This window comes from Corvus moneduloides, chromosome 23 (assembly GCF_009650955.1).
Source record: "Corvus moneduloides isolate bCorMon1 chromosome 23, bCorMon1.pri, whole genome shotgun sequence".
NCBI lineage: Eukaryota > Metazoa > Chordata > Aves > Passeriformes > Corvidae > Corvus > Corvus moneduloides.
In genome coordinates, this window is record NC_045498.1 from 3,563,191 (window position 1) to 3,577,523 (window position 14,333).

The following is a 14,333-nucleotide window of genomic DNA, read 5'->3' on the forward strand; positions in this document are numbered from 1 at the left end:
TCAAGCTGAGAGACTCAACATTTTAGAAGCTTCGTAGCCAGGGATCAGTGTGTCACAGACCCCAAGGTCCTCTCCAGAACACATTCTGTAAACCAAGATAGAACCATCCAGGGGAAGGCTCCTTGGGGAGGGGGGCTCAGTCGAGTCTCTCCTTGAGGAATCTTTGATAGATCTGCTAATTAGTAAAACCTATGATGTTATACCTGATCTTTGAGGGAGACTCGGTGGGGTGCGTTTCGGTGCATATGACCTGGACATGTGCACCTAAGGATCCTTAAAATAAATACCAAGGTAAAATCCCTTTTCCCCTTCTAACCGTGTATGATTCTTGATTTTAAGACCAGGAAAAGGCACCCCAGAGTCCCAGAATCTCTAATTTATTACGGCTCGTGCGTTACTCCGTGCTGCCACCCCCCGCCCCTCCCGCCTCGCCGCTGCCCCCAGTGGCCGCTGCCGGCATCGCCCCGCCCCGCCCCGCGCAGGCCGCGCCGCCATGGCCGCGCTCCACGCCAAGGCCGGGGGGCCCCCGCAGATCCCGGACACCCGCCGGGAGCTCGCCGAGCTGGTGAAACGCAAACAGGAGCTGGCGGTGAGCGCCGGGGAGGGGGTCGGTGTGGGCTAGGTGGCGGCGGGCCGGCTGGGGAAGCGGCGGGGCCGGAGCGGCGCGGCCGGGCCTGCTCCATGCGCGGCGGTGTTCCCGGCAGGAGACGCTGGCAAACCTGGAGCGGCAGATCTACGCCTTCGAGGGCAGCTACCTGGAGGACACGCAGATGTACGGGAACATCATCCGCGGCTGGGATCGGTATCTCACCAACCAGAAGTGAGTGGCGGAGGCGCTGCCCACCTGCCCAGCGCACCCCCCCCCCCCCCGCCCCCGGCCCCGCCATCGCGCCTCTCTCTGTTTCAGGAACTCCAACAGCAAAAACGACCGGAGGAACCGCAAGTTCAAGGAGGCCGAGAGGCTCTTCAGCAAGTCCTCGGTCACCTCAGCAGCGGTGAGTGCCGGGATGGGTGCTGGTGGGATGAGCAGATGCCTCTGTCCCCATAACCGTCCCTGTGCCCACCCCTCTCCTCATCCCTGTCCCCATCCCTTTCTCCATTCCCATCCCTTTCCTTGTCCCCGTTCCTGTTCCTTCCCCATCCCATCCTCATTCCTGTTCCTGGGTGCCCCAGTCCTGCCATGATCACCTGCAGAACACCTTCCCCATTTGAAGTGCCGTACCTGCACTGGCTCCCTGACCTGAGCATCCCCATCCCACCCTGCAGCCTCTTCCAAAGCCCCTTTTGCGGGTGCCTGGGGGGTGGGAGGACGCCTGTCACTGGCGTCTCTGCCGTCCCCTGGCTTTGTCTCTGCTGCAGACCCCCGGTGCCACGTGGGGCCACGGGCACTTCAGAGGGACTGTGTGTCTGTGTGATCCGGGCTCTGTGCTTTGAGCATTGGGAGGTGAATCCCTGCCTGGCTTGACATCCCGTTTGGTTTTCCAGGCTGTCAGTGCATTAGCTGGAGTCCAGGACCAGCTCATTGAGAAGCGTAAGTCTTTTTGTCATTGTTCTGTGAATTTGGGAAGAATTACACTCTCCCCACCGTTCAGCCCTGTCTCAGCCTTACAGATCTGGGCTGGACTTGGGCTCCCATTCCCAGGCCCTGTGTCTGCTGCCCTCAGGCTGCTCCTGGCTGTTGACTTGCCAAGTTCCTTCCACGCTCAGCAGGGGTTTGTTGTGTGTAAAAGGGATTGAAAATTGGTTTTGTGCTCTTTGGAGGAAGAGGCCAGACGAGCTGAAGCACTGCGTCGCTGTAGATGTGTCAGTCACAGGAGATGTGGGGAGGGACCACTCAACTCCAGGATATTTAAAAACATTTTTGTGATGAGCACCAAATAGGATGTGGTTCCAGAGAGCCTCAGTGCTGAGGAGCAGCTTCCTGTCCATCCTGCAGAATTGTTTCCCAGGTTCTGTGATTCACCTCCTGGTGTTGCAGGGCTCAGGTGTCTCTGCTGCTGTTCTGGGATTGTTTCTCCCACTCAGGGCTGTGCCAGGGCAGCTGGGAGTTCACCCTGGTGCTCACCTGGGTCTGTCCTGCTCTAGGGGAGCCGGGCAGTGGCACAGAGAGTGACACTTCTCCAGACTTCCACAACCAGGAGAATGAGCCCAACCAGGAGGATGCTGAAGAGCTAGATGGCTCCGTGCAGGGTGTGAAGCCCCAGAAAGCTGCTTCCTCCACTTCCTCTGGGAGCCACCACAGCAGCCACAAAAAGCGAAAGAACAAAAACAGACACAGGTCAGTGGGACCAGCAGCCTCCTTGCCACACCTGGACAGTTGGCTGGGGCTGGATTGAATTTATTGTCTGAGGGGAACCAGTAACATGCGGGAATAATGGGCAGCTGGGGTCAGTTGTTTGGGTGGTTTTCCTGGTTTTGGAAGAAGAGGGGAAAGTGCTGAGGAAGTTAAACAAGCAGCACAGGGTGCTCGCTCCAGCTGTGGCACAGCTGTGCTTCTGGGCAGCTTCTTCAGCTCTCCCGTGTCCCCAGGATAAAGCTTATTCCTTCCAGCAGGTCCTGACCTCCTGAGCTTGCTGCTTGGTTTCTGCAGAGCCCAGTAGGACAGGAATGTTAGTGCTTTCTTTGAAGGAGGGTGGAAAGCAAATGGGAATGTTTCTGGGGTTTTGGACACTCCCAGTATCTGGATTTCCACTGCAGCCCCTTCCAGCTCTCACATCTCAGCCGAGTCTCAGTACTGGCATAGAGGAGTTGCTGTGTCACCTTCACTTCAGAGTGTTTGTTATTAAACTGACCTGAAATTCATGTGAAACAGATTCCTTGAACTCTTTTCTGATTGGATTTACTTGTCCAGTTCTGCCCCTAAGGTGTAATAAGGGCAATGAGCTGGTCCCTGTGCCCTCAGCCCAGGCTGCCAGCAGTGACAGTGCCTGTGAGTCAGGCCACGAGGGGCAAAACCATGGAGAGGAGACACTGCAGAGCTGCACCTCTCTGGAAGGATTGCTGAAGCTGAGGCCTAAGGATTTAATAGAAGTAATGGAGTTTTTAAAACTCCGGAGCGTCTGTGCTGGCTCTGAACTGTTAGCTCTGGCTAGGGATGGGCTTTCCTCTTTAAGGGACCTGCCACGCAATTAGAGAAAGGGTTTAAAGTGGTAAAAGTTTACAAGGTGGGGGTGGGGACAGCTGGGGTGGGGACACGAGGTAGGTACAATGCTTGAAAAATGCTTAACTCCTTTTTTTGCCTTTACTAAGTGTTGAGTCATTAGCATGTCTTTAATTCTTAGGTCAGAATTTCCTTCCTACAGCAGCCTGAATTGGGCAAATGTCTGAAAGGACTGGATGTCCCTTTGGTTCCTCATGAGCTGGGAATCCAAAGAAGTTCAAATCTCTTTTTTTGCCTGTAGATATTTGGAAGAAGTTCAGGAATAACACAAGAAACTACATCCGTGAACAAGTCCAGAGAAACAACCTGTAAAACTGAAGTACAGCTTAAGAAAACTGCCATTTCAAACAAATTATAAAATACTCTCTCAGGCGCTTCCCTGGACAAAGCATGGGCAACAACATGGTGGGGTGCAGGGCAGGTGCTGGAACTGACATAAATCCTTTTGCTCCGGTCCATTACCCGGACTTTAGGGACAGGAGCTGGGGGGAAGCTGCCCCCCAGCAGGTTCTGTGGCTCTGGGTTCCTTCACATCCCCCTCTGCAGCTGTGGTGGCTGCTGCCAGGCCGGGCTGTTGGACAGAGGAGCCCTGCCCTGCTCACCTGTAGCAGCTCCTGTGTTCCCAGGCCCTGTCAAGACACTCCGAGGGGCTCGGTGAGGCAGGAACTGACTGTTTGTAATGCTTAGCAAGGCCAGATAGATAATTAAAAAAGATAAAAAGATAATTAAATTTGTCTGTAATAAAAGCTCTGTTAAAATTGTGATTGCTGTTACTGACTATCCCCTAAATTTTGGCAGATAAGACCAAACAATTTTCAAGTATATGTAGGCTAAAAAGCCCCAGCAACAACCCAGTACCTGATCATGCAGCGAGGGTGTTCCAGGCCCCACAGCCCCGCAGGTGCTCCAGCCAGACCTGTGGGTCTGTCCCCTGAGGTGTCTGGCATGAAAAAGAGAAAAATAAAAAGAAATATTGGCTTTTCTCTTTATTCAGAAGCTCTTCCGTTTGCCAGCACAACTCTGGGTTTCACTGCCCTGTTCCTGGAGAACCGTGAGGTGCTGGGAAAGGCCCCTGCAGGAGCACGGCCTCTCTGGGGTTCCCGTGTGGGGAACTGGGTCAGCATGGGGACGTTTGGCTTCAGGAGCACACAGGGCCTCACGTGTGGGCTACAGAGGCTGTGCTGTCCCCCTGCTCCCTCCCACACCACAGGAAGGCCAGGGTGGATATTTTCAGTGTGCTCAGCTGTTTTCACGGCTAACAAGTGTTTGAGGGAATCCAGTGCTGTTTCCTCTTAGCAGTGCAGTCCTGGAATGGGATTCCGTGATCAATCCTTCCTGGCCAGTGTCAGCTGTGAACAGAGCCGTGTCTGGAGGCCATACTGTGGCACTTGTATGAGGGGGTGGGACAGTCACCAAATTGCTCAGCTCTGGCCAAATGTCCCTGGGCTGCCATTGCCGGGGACAGCAGCGCTGGGGGCGTGCAGGGAACAGCCCAGGGCGGGGTTGGGCACCAAGTTCTGTGTCACCTCTGCCTGAGCCAGCCTTGCCTTGCCCTGGCAGCCCAGCCACCTCCCCAAATCCCCTGCTTCCTGACCCCTCACTTTGGTTTTGCAAGCCCTCGGGTTCCTCTCCTGCCCCTGAGCTCTGCCCTCTCTGGGTCTGGCAGCTGCCCCTCTTTCAGCTCCTAAAATCCCCTGTGTAAGCCAAACCCACCTCTCTGCTAACACCTCTTGTTCCCAGAAATCCAGTGGGGAGGGGGACATTATATCGCCAACCCGGAGTGCTTTTTGTGCCCAGCCCTGGTTAAGATATCTAAAGAACTTGATGATGTTTGAACACTGGCTTTATTATTTATTTAATTTTATTTTTTAGCAATCTCGCTAGGGTGGCTAATCAACTAATTGATTTAATTCATTAGTATATTAATTTCTATTGCTTTCTTCCTTTCAAATGCTGCCCCTCAGCCCGTCTGGCATGTTTGATTATGACTTTGAGTAAGTTTGACTTGAATTAGTACTTGTGCTGTGTTGTTAGTGTGTAGACACTGATGTGCCTTTTGAGACCTCGCTAACCCCTAGTTTATCTGTTTAATTGTAGGTATGTATATTAGGTTAGGCTGGGAAGTTTTTTTTAAAAACAGAAAAGCGTGATGGAGGTAACATTTTATTTAATAACTTCAGCAAATTATAAATTAACTTCACTCTTCTTTACCTTTCTGTTTCATATTTAAATAGATAAAACTTTTTAACTTTAAAACTTAGTTTTAGAACTGATTCTTTTGGCTTTGCTGCTTAAGGAGATTAGTATAGACTTGGATATTTCCTTCTGGAAAAATGTACTAAACTCAATACCTTTGGCTCATATAATCCCTGTTATCCTAACTCCTCTCTCTATCCAAGTAAATAACTCTCACAATATGTCTGGATAATTACCTGTGGCATAGTCACACCTCTGGCAGATTAAATTAACATAGAGCATGCCTAGTTCCCTTTGCTCACCTAAGTGCCCTGTGATTGATTGTGCCCCTTGATTAACTCTGTCTGGGAGTGGCTGGAATCTGCTTTTTGGCAAATAATAACTCCACTCTCCTCTGCTGCTCTCGTGCCCAGTAACCCTGGGACAGTGCCCTGGCTCAGCCAGTTGGAAATGGATGGATTAACCATAGTCTCTGTCGTAGCTGTGCCCTGTGAAGTAGCTCCGGTGTTGGGTCAGGTATTGACATGGACGTTTCTCTTGTCTTTCCAACCACAGGATTGATCTCAAGTTAAACAAAAAGCCAAGAGCTGTAAGTATCCGTGCTCTGTGTTTTCATTGCTCACCGGAGGGGCTGGCTGACACCCAAGCTTAAAAAAACCCTCCTGCTGCTGTCATTTAAGTTCTTACTGTCATGGTTGAGGAGTGTCACAGTGTGAGATCAGCACTGTCTCCTGGCTGTAACAGCAGCTGAGGCCAGGTGGGCTGTTCTGAGCCCGGGTCACAGATAACTCCTGTGTGCTTCTCATGGAAAAAGCTGCTTTGCATCCTGTTATCTTGTCATGATCTGGAGCATCAAATCTGGTTTGAGTTGATACTCAAGGTTGGAAGGGTCCCTCCTTTTCAATGTTTATCTGCAAGTAAAAGATCTGTTTTGCCTGCAACTAGTGGTGTGTGAGATGAGAGAGGACTGAGACCCCCAGCTCCGAGAGCAGAATTGGAGGTGGGAAGGTGTTAACGTGCCTGTGCTGTCCTTTCTCTGCAGGACTACTAGAGCCATCAGTGCTGATGCTCCTGCGATTTAGGTCTGTGACTCCCCACTGAGAAGCTCTGAAGCAGGATGGCAGCTGCAGCAGGAGTGACTCACTCTAAGGGACTTGGATGGGGGGAGGAAATCCTGGACCATGTACTTTGCATCATTTTTAAATCACCTGAGTTGCAGGAAGACGAAGGTGATGTAGTAGTTGTAGTAGTTCTGAATTCCTGACTGTTCTGTGCTTCCACCTTGGTCGGGAACTTCCTGAAACGGCTGATACTGCTGCCCCCTGTCACCTGCAGACCCACAGAGAGGCATTTCCTTTTCCACTGGAACTGGGGTAGGATTCAGTGTGTCCCATCCATGTTGTGAGACTTAGATTACTTTTGTTGCTGATATTTAGCTTTGCAGGTTTGTTTCTTTTGTTTTTGTTTTGTTTTGTTGGTTTTGTTGTGCTTTTTTTAAAGCTGAAGTGTACAAGTTGACTTTGGGTTTATTTGTTTAGTCCGTGTAGTGGAAGGTTCTTCATTTTGTGGAGCAGCTCTTTTGATTCTTACTCAAGCAGAGAAGAAGGTAGTTTAGCCCTTTTCTCTTACTTTCATTTTAAACACCGTCTCCCGATATTCCTCAGTGCATTAGGTGCAGGAAGGGCCAGAGCTCAGAGCCAGCTCTTCTCTGTCGCTGACTTTGGGTGGGTTCTCTTTTTAATACAAACTTCTGTCATTTGTACATAAACAATAAAAGTTCAATGTTTGTCTCTTCTCATGGTTTATTCAGTCCAAACTTTGACTCCTGGTGCTTTTCTAGTCTCCACCTGCGTTATGAGGACTTCTCTGGAATTCTTCCCCTTTGGCACTGGAGCTGTTCCTTGTCCCATGGCCCATGGGAGGTTCACTTGGTGCTTTCTCTCCTCGGGGTAGCTGTAACTAAGTGCTGCAGGGAGTGCCAGGCTCTAATCCCCAGCTGTGTTTGGCTGATCCTGCTGCAAGGCAGGACTGGGATGTCCATGGTTCTGCTGGTGAGGGCATATTGCTTGCAGATCAGGGCTGAGCCAGCTGGATTTTCCCTGGAGCAGGACAAAGGGGTGAGGGCTGGGTGCTCCTCACAGCAGCCAGGTCAGAATCTTGGTGTTGCTGTTGAACTGAGCTTTGCTTCGCTCAGCATGGGGAGTTGCCTTCTTTTTCTGTGCTGGGATGTGTTTGTGTAACCCCTGCTGCTGGAGGGAGATGTGGGAAAGGGGCCATGGGACTGAGTCCCTGGAGTGTGCACAGCCCTTGGAAGAGCCGAGGAACGTGCAGAACGTGTGTTCTGCTGCACCTCTGCTCCCCCCTGGGGTCTTCCTCAGCTCTCTCCAGGCACCCCACTGTGTGCAGGGCAGGGCCTGAGCGAAGGTGAGTGCGCAGGAGCAGAATTCTCCTTTGGGCTGTATCTGATCCGGGGATCAAGGCAGCTCCTTGTTTGTTCCCAGAGGGAGCTGGCTTATCCCACAGGGAGCTGTGTCTCTGCTCGAGGACTGGCGGCTGCTTCTCCACGGGGGGGTTGGGATAGAGCAGCTTAAAGGCCAAGCTACGAAGCTGGCCTACTTCTGTGTGTTTTAAATTACAGAGTTTAAGTACAGCGGGGTGGAAGATCTAGGAAACAGCAAGGCCTTGCTCTTCCATAGTTCTGGAAAAAGGAATTCTCAGCTGATGGTTTTCATTCCCTGGCCTCAGTACAAAAAACAGTTCTCCTGCTGCTGCTGCTGCTGCTCCAAGCAGGGATGGCTGGAGAACCTGGACTGCAGAGGCTGAAGTCTCTGCTGCACCTCTGACCTCGAGGAAAGCTGCCAGACTTCTTCAGGCAGAACATTTTGGAGAAGCAGCAAAGGGCTGGTGTAGCTTGGAGCCCTATGTGCAGGCAGGTTGTGTGGCAGGGTCAGCTCCACGTTCCCTGTGACACGTTGGGGTGCTGCAGGGACAATGGGGCAATGCAGCCATTTGTGCCTGCAGCTGTGCTTGTCACCAAAGGAGGGGACAGCTGTTCTGCCCAGGTCGATGTCTGATGGCAGCAGCCTGGGGGGAGCACATTGATCGGGGCAGAAAGAGAAATGGCAAACACTTGACTCAGTTAAAGGATCGGCTGTTCCCTGCTGGGTCCTGACTCCAGCAGTTGTGCCTAAAACTTCCATTTGATTTCGGAGCACTTCGGTTTTACTTCCTAAAGTGCCTGAGTGACTAAAGACCCCCAGGACAGCCAGTGCCTGGGCACAGGAGTTAGAGGGAACTTCACAGGCTTTACCTGAATGCTAATTAAAGCTAAAAGTAGCAGTTAGAAATATATCCCGAGTCCTTTGCTGGTGAAAGATGAATCCTGAGCAAAGAAAAGAGTAGAAGAGCAGCCACTGTCCTTATGGACCCCAAAGGTGGAGCGTTAGAGAAACGCTAATCCCTGCACCGCCCCGTCACCAAGAGGATTAGGCAGGAGTTCATCTGGTCGCCGAGGGGCAGGAGGGGACGCGCCCGGTGCATGGCTGGGTAAGGGGGCAGAGGGGAGGGGGCAGCGGGGGTCCCGCGTGGGGGGATCCGGCCCACAGACGCTCCGGTCCCCTCTCGCTCTCCTGGCTCATGGCTCCCATAGTCCGGGGCTCGTCAGCTGTGTCTCCTGGTCCGCAGGGAGCCATGGGCCGGCAGCGCGCACCGCCCGGGCCGTGCTGGAGGCGGCTCCTGCGTGCCGGCTGCTGGTGGCTGCTGTCGCTCTGCGGGACGGCGCTGCGGGGGCTGCGGGGGCTCTGGAGCCTGACGTGGGTCGGTACCTCCCCGGGGACCTCCTCGCACCTGTGCCGGCTCCAAATGTGGCGGGCGGGCGGAGCCGGGGCAGGGGAGCTCTGGGGGGCGATCGCTGTGCCGCTGGTGCTGGGGGCTGTGGTTTGTAGCCGCTGGGGCAGCTGGAGGGGGGGAGCGCGTCACCACAGCACCCGGCAGCTCGGCTGCGGCATTGGCACCCTCGTGCCGGGGGGCTGGTCCTTGGCTCAAGGCACTGTGTGGCTGTGCCCACCAGGAGCCCTGGGGACACGGGGACATCGCTCCAGGCTCTGCACTCCACAGGGCAGGTGTGAGCCGTCCTCTCCCCCAGGTCCTGCTGATCTGCTACAAGAGCTGCTGGGATGGCGCTTTCCAGGTCACCGAGGAGGTAACTCCCCCCGTGGGAGGCCCGCGGCGCTCGCCAACCCTCGGGACGCAGCCGAGCCCGGTGACATGGCCCACTGAGTGGCACGAGGGGGATTCCCCAGACAGGGATGGTGCCAGGGGCCCTCTGGGCTCAGCTGCCCATGGACCTGTCAGTCCCCACTGTCCGTGTTGGCTTCCAGCTCGGCACAGCCCTGCAGCTGAGACTAGAGGGGAGTGAGGAGGAGGAGGATGGGGACTCAGATTCTGCACTGGAGCCTGGACAGACAGGTACGTCCCTGGCCCGGGGGTGTCCCTGGGGCTGGCAGGTGTCATGGGGGACTGGCAGGAGCTGAGCTGTGGTGCCAGGGCAGTGGTGGGGCTGCAGCAGCATGGTGATGCCAGCGAGGCCATGCTGCGGAGGCTGGAGGCACTGGAGGCCGACGTGCGCTTCCTCTGCACGGAGCTGGGGGCTGAGAAGCTTCTGTGGAGCAGCCGGTTCCTGGAGCTGCTGCGGGAACAGCAAAGCCTGCACCAACGGGTGAGTCCCCTGTGGGGTCCAGCCCCCACAGTCCCCTCTGGCACTCCAGACCCTCACACCCTATTCCAGCTGCAGGAGCTGCCATGGCAGTGGAACAGGGGTGACAGCCCTGAGCTGCTCGGGGAAGCAGAGGACCAAAGTGCCAGTGGGAGTGAGGGAAAGAGCCCAGAAGGTAGGGGCTGGGAATTGCAGGGGGCCCAGGGAACCAGTAGCTGGGGAGGGGGGACCTGCAACCAGAGCTGGGGATGGGGCAATGTGCTGACTTCTGCTAATGGGCAGTATGGGCAATGCACCAACTCCCATCTGGGCCCTGGGTGGCACTGGGCAGCCTGGGGAGGTACTTGGGAGGAGGGTGCTGGGAAAGGCTCCCAGTTCTCTGCGTCAGTTCCCACCAGGAGCCTGGCTGGGTACTCCCACTGGTGTCCCCTCCCTTTTGTCTGTTCCAGGATGCCAATGGATGGAGGCACCACAGAAACCACGTAGTTTCATCCAGCCTGACAGGCAGAAAATGTAAGTGAAGATGTGAGCAGGGCCTCAGCAAACCAGGAAGGATCCACACATTCCTCCCTGCCCAGGCCCTGCAGGACACAGGCCCAGCTGTATCCCTGTATGTGCCTCCATCCCTCGGTGCTGGCTGGGCCTGGCCCCAGCCAGCAGAACTGCAGCCATTTCCCAGGAGCAGGAACCAGCTGGGAAGCAGGTCAGGACAAGCCACTGGCCCTGGGTCTACCCCAGGACATGTGACAGCCCTCTCTGCCCAGGGCCGCCCCTGGGCTGACTCTGCCCCATGGGGGCTGGCTCTGGTGAAGTCCACCGAGGAGCATCCTCCGGCTCTGCTGCTTGGTGGGAGGTTCCAGGAACAAGGAGTCTGGTCAGCGCTGGCTTCAGTCACCTTGCTCTGGGGGTGACGATTGCAAAACTCACCCAACTGACTTCCTGATCGGCCAGATCCATCCTCTCAGTCAGCCACTCCCGCACATGTCGCAACCCTGGGCCAGCTCCTTGAGACAGCGGTCAAGGGCAACCGGCTCCCCAGGCATGGCTGATGGCCCCTCATTGGCCAGAACAACTGGGCCCGGGATGCTGAGCCACGGGAGCACCGGCACTGCAGGGCTGAGGGGCTGCCTGGTGCCCAGGCCTGGCCCAGCACAGGGGGGCTGCATCCTGCCCCAGGCTCCCACTCTTCAATACAGGCAGCCACTTTCCATCAGTTGTGTCTGCCTGGTCTTTGTCCGGCAGAGCCGGGACAGCTGCACCGGCGCCTGGCAGTCGCCCCCAGGCCCAGCTCTCTGGGGACAGGATGAGCTCTTGCTGAAGCAGAGCAGGGACCAGCACCCACCTGCAGCAGGCAGGATCGGCAGGGATCTGTCCTCCCAACGTGCCCGTGCAGCTCCCACACGCAGGGAGCTGATGCAACCCAAATAGCAGCGGCCTGACTCACCCTGCACCCACCTGGCCCCAGTGTGGTAGAGGTGGGACAGCCCCGTGCTGCTCAGAAATACCAAAGTAAACCAAGTCCTGCAGATGAGCTGCTCTGGGGGCCCTGCTGCAGTGAAACCCCAGTCCCAAGCTGCTCCCCCCACTCCCACAGGAATCACAGCAGCATCCATGCTGAGAGACCATGGGAGTACCAGACAGTGATGTGACAAGGTCATGTTCCTGCTGTAGCCACCTCTCCTGTGGCAATCCTTGGGCTAGAAATCGCCAGCCAGCCCTCAGGGGCCAGGGTGCAGGAGGTGGAGGGTGACATCAAGCAGCATTAGCTACAGCCACCAGCTCTACCCCCTGCTGGAGCAGCCCCTCACCACAGCACCTGCAGCAAGGCAAGAGTCACTGCACAGGCCATGCACAGGCCATGTAAACCTCTCCCCAGCCACCACACCATCCAAGGCCTCCTGCCCTATTGCTTAACCTGAAGCTGTATTTACTCCAACACATTTGTGCAACATTGCTCCTCAGTCCAGGCCAGGAGCCTCAGTGGATTTGTCAAAAGGGCTGAGCAGGTGGCTGCTGCCCCAGACAGGGCTTTAGCTTCCCAGGGGGGATTCAGGGCCCTTAGGAAAGGTGATAGAACTGAAAAGCCTGTGGCTGGAGGGCAAGTGCTGACAGCATCTGCACAGGTAGCACCACCATCACCATCCCAGCATCAGCCTCCCCCCCCACTGCCCTGGGGCAGCACCCAGCTCCTTCCCAGCACCTTTCCGTTCTCTTGTATGCAATATTTACTTTGCAGTTACTCTCTTCCTGCAGTCCTGTCTTAAAGGGAGGGTGTGCTGCAGAAGCAGTTTGGGATACAGGGTGCAGAGCTGCTGCCATGCTCAGGACCTCTGTTCCTCTTTGTGGGGAGAGCAACAGCCCAGCAGCCTCAGCACTGGGGGAACACAGGGGAGTTGATGCTGAATCTGCTCCCATGTACAGCACATACATCACCACAGCCCCTGTGATGGTGCCCACACACACCATCTCCTTTCCCACAGCTTGCACAGGAACCTTTCAGCTTTCTGCCTCTGAAAATGCCTTAAAATGCTAGAACTGAGTTAGCCACACCCTGGAAGCCCCCAATGGGAGGGAACCAGCTGAGTTCAAATGGAAGTTCAGGGAGCAAGGGCAGCACAGGGCAGTGCTGCCAGGGAGAGGCAAGCAAGCCCTGGAGAGCAGATGGGCCCTGCTTGGAGGAGCCAGCCTCTCCTGAAGCTCAGCACGAGGCTTCAGTAGCACACAGCTGACAGGATGAGGGCTGGGAAGCCCCTGAGCACAGGAAACCTTCAACAGGCCCTTGTGTGACCTCCTTCCCTCCAACAGCCCAGTGAGCTGACACACAGATCTGACCCATTTTGGCTTGCCCAGGAACACAAAGCAAACACCCAGCAGTCACAGCAAGCCCCAGGAAGTGCTGAGCCAAAGCATGCACCCCAAAACCCTCACTTTAACAGTCCCAGCAGGCTTGCCAAGGTGTGCAGACAGGCAGCCCCACCACTCCTGGCACTGAGGAGTGTATAGGGGGAAAAAATTGTCATTTCCCAAATCTCTGGCACCACACTGAGCTTGGGAAATGGGGACACAGAACCTTGTGTGAATGAAGGAGAAAATTTGGAGAACAGCAGTGGGAGTGTGGCTGGGCTGGCTGGCTGCCCCAGCAGCACACACAGCAGTTTGGGGGAATAACTGACCAGATCTGTGCTAGGGCCTGACCTTCCCAAACTACTCCATGTGCCCCCAGGACTGTCACTGTAATAGAAACATCACAACCCAAGTCAGTCAGCTCCAGCTCTTCCTCTCCTGGTTGTAATAATGAACCTCGGCACTGATTGCTTTACTTGCGTCTCAGTGCAGCTTTGAGAGGTGCAAAAATAAACATTCACCCCCTCTACACATCCCGTAAAGTTACCTATTGTCTTATACAGGAACACAAGCCTTAAAATCCTGCAGCATTTTCCAATTACAGATCCCATTATGGACAGCAGCAAACTGCTCACCTGGTTAAAGGTGTGCTCAAATGCCTGACACACCACTCCATCCCCCCCACCATACACGCACAGAGCCATGTGAGCTCTGTCACTGTAGTAACATCCTCAGAGGGCTCCTCTCCCACAGTAAGTAAAGACCTTTCAGACTGTGAGGTTGCAGGTTTGTTTTGAAATGCAGCTGGTCTCTGGAGCACCTGCCCCCCTGGTTTCTGATTAACTAGAGTCACTGCCCTGTGGTAAATGAAGAGCACAAGTTTCAATACAGACCATAAAGTTATTTAACCAGTGAGATAAGAACATGCTGTGCTGCAGTGGAGCAGGTGGGAAGGGAAGATCCTTACACCGCAAGGTGAGCGCCGATATTCCCGCTGCACTTCCCTCCCAGTCCATAACAAATCTTCAGAGCGAAGTCTGGACATGTTACCATTCACATATTCCACATATCTGACACAGATGTACTGTAACTGAATAAAATATGTATTTATTTCCAGGCTGTACTGTGGAATTGCCCCTTAAAGCCAAACACAGTCCACACTGATTCCAAAATTCCCAGGAGTGTGCTGTGCCTTAGCACCTGAGACACCCACACTGTGGTGCTGAGAGCCAGTGCTGCTTCTCGTCCCACCTCCCCTGCCAGCGCCTGCCCCAGGCAGTGAGCAACCCCAGTAAAGCCAAATAAACAGCAAACACTGCACATGCCCTTATCTGCCACAGCACATGGATGTTTTGGTCTTGCTGCATTGATTAACAGCCTGTCAATAACCAGCCCTCAGACTGCGCACAGAGATCCAAA

The 14,333-nt window shown here is 54.7% G+C and overlaps 2 protein-coding genes across 10 annotated transcripts; both read left to right on the forward strand.

The window, feature by feature from the left end:
* The first annotated feature begins 458 nt into the window (after nucleotides 1–458).
* On the forward strand, nucleotides 459–7,150 carry MEAF6 (MYST/Esa1 associated factor 6). Of its 6 annotated transcripts, none has more exons than XR_004244298.1 (8): nucleotides 459–589; nucleotides 705–820; nucleotides 908–995; nucleotides 1,486–1,531; nucleotides 2,086–2,278; nucleotides 5,258–5,315; nucleotides 5,912–5,945; nucleotides 6,399–7,150. XR_004244298.1 is itself a non-coding variant. In XM_032132516.1 (8 exons), the coding sequence occupies exons 1-8, from the start codon at nucleotides 494–496 to the stop codon at nucleotides 6,405–6,407; spliced, it is 612 nt and encodes a 203-aa protein (XP_031988407.1). In that variant the 5' UTR covers nucleotides 459–493; the 3' UTR covers nucleotides 6,408–7,150. The 6 variants fall into 6 exon arrangements, 5 of the variants coding, with proteins under 5 accessions (XP_031988407.1, XP_031988408.1, XP_031988409.1 ...); XM_032132516.1 differs by lacking the exon at nucleotides 5,258–5,315 and adding an exon at nucleotides 5,125–5,154; XM_032132517.1 differs by lacking the exon at nucleotides 5,258–5,315.
* A 1,122-nt stretch (nucleotides 7,151–8,272) lies between these two features.
* LOC116455088 lies at nucleotides 8,273–14,028 on the forward strand. Of its 4 annotated transcripts, none has more exons than XM_032132510.1 (6): nucleotides 8,273–8,902; nucleotides 9,041–9,172; nucleotides 9,501–9,557; nucleotides 9,736–9,823; nucleotides 9,907–10,245; nucleotides 10,520–14,028. In XM_032132510.1, the coding sequence occupies exons 2-6, from the start codon at nucleotides 9,047–9,049 to the stop codon at nucleotides 10,585–10,587; spliced, it is 678 nt and encodes a 225-aa protein (XP_031988401.1). In that variant the 5' UTR covers nucleotides 8,273–8,902; nucleotides 9,041–9,046; the 3' UTR covers nucleotides 10,588–14,028. The 4 variants fall into 4 exon arrangements, with proteins under 4 accessions (XP_031988401.1, XP_031988403.1, XP_031988402.1 ...); XM_032132511.1 differs by lacking the exon at nucleotides 8,273–8,902 and having other exon boundaries at nucleotides 8,959–9,172; nucleotides 9,907–10,073; nucleotides 10,143–10,245; XM_032132509.1 differs by lacking the exon at nucleotides 8,273–8,902 and having other exon boundaries at nucleotides 8,959–9,172.
* The last annotated feature ends 305 nt before the right edge of the window (nucleotides 14,029–14,333 follow it).

What these genes read in the sequence shown, in the direction of transcription:
- MEAF6 (XM_032132516.1), top strand. Translation starts at nt 494, where the DNA reads ATGGCCGCGCTCCACGCCAAGGCCGGGGGGCCCCCGCAGATCCCGGAC. An exon ending in AACGCAAACAGGAGCTGGCG is followed by an intron (nt 590 to 704) that starts GTGAGCGCCGGG and finishes TGTTCCCGGCAG; the next exon opens with GAGACGCTGGCAAACCTGGA. An exon ending in ATGTTTGATTATGACTTTGA is followed by an intron (nt 5,155 to 5,911) that starts GTAAGTTTGACT and finishes TTCCAACCACAG; the next exon opens with GATTGATCTCAAGTTAAACA.
- LOC116455088 (XM_032132509.1), top strand. Translation starts at nt 8,993, where the DNA reads ATGGCTCCCATAGTCCGGGGCTCGTCAGCTGTGTCTCCTGGTCCGCAG. An exon ending in CTTTCCAGGTCACCGAGGAG is followed by an intron (nt 9,558 to 9,735) that starts GTAACTCCCCCC and finishes GTTGGCTTCCAG; the next exon opens with CTCGGCACAGCCCTGCAGCT. An exon ending in ACTGGAGCCTGGACAGACAG is followed by an intron (nt 9,824 to 9,906) that starts GTACGTCCCTGG and finishes GTGCCAGGGCAG; the next exon opens with TGGTGGGGCTGCAGCAGCAT.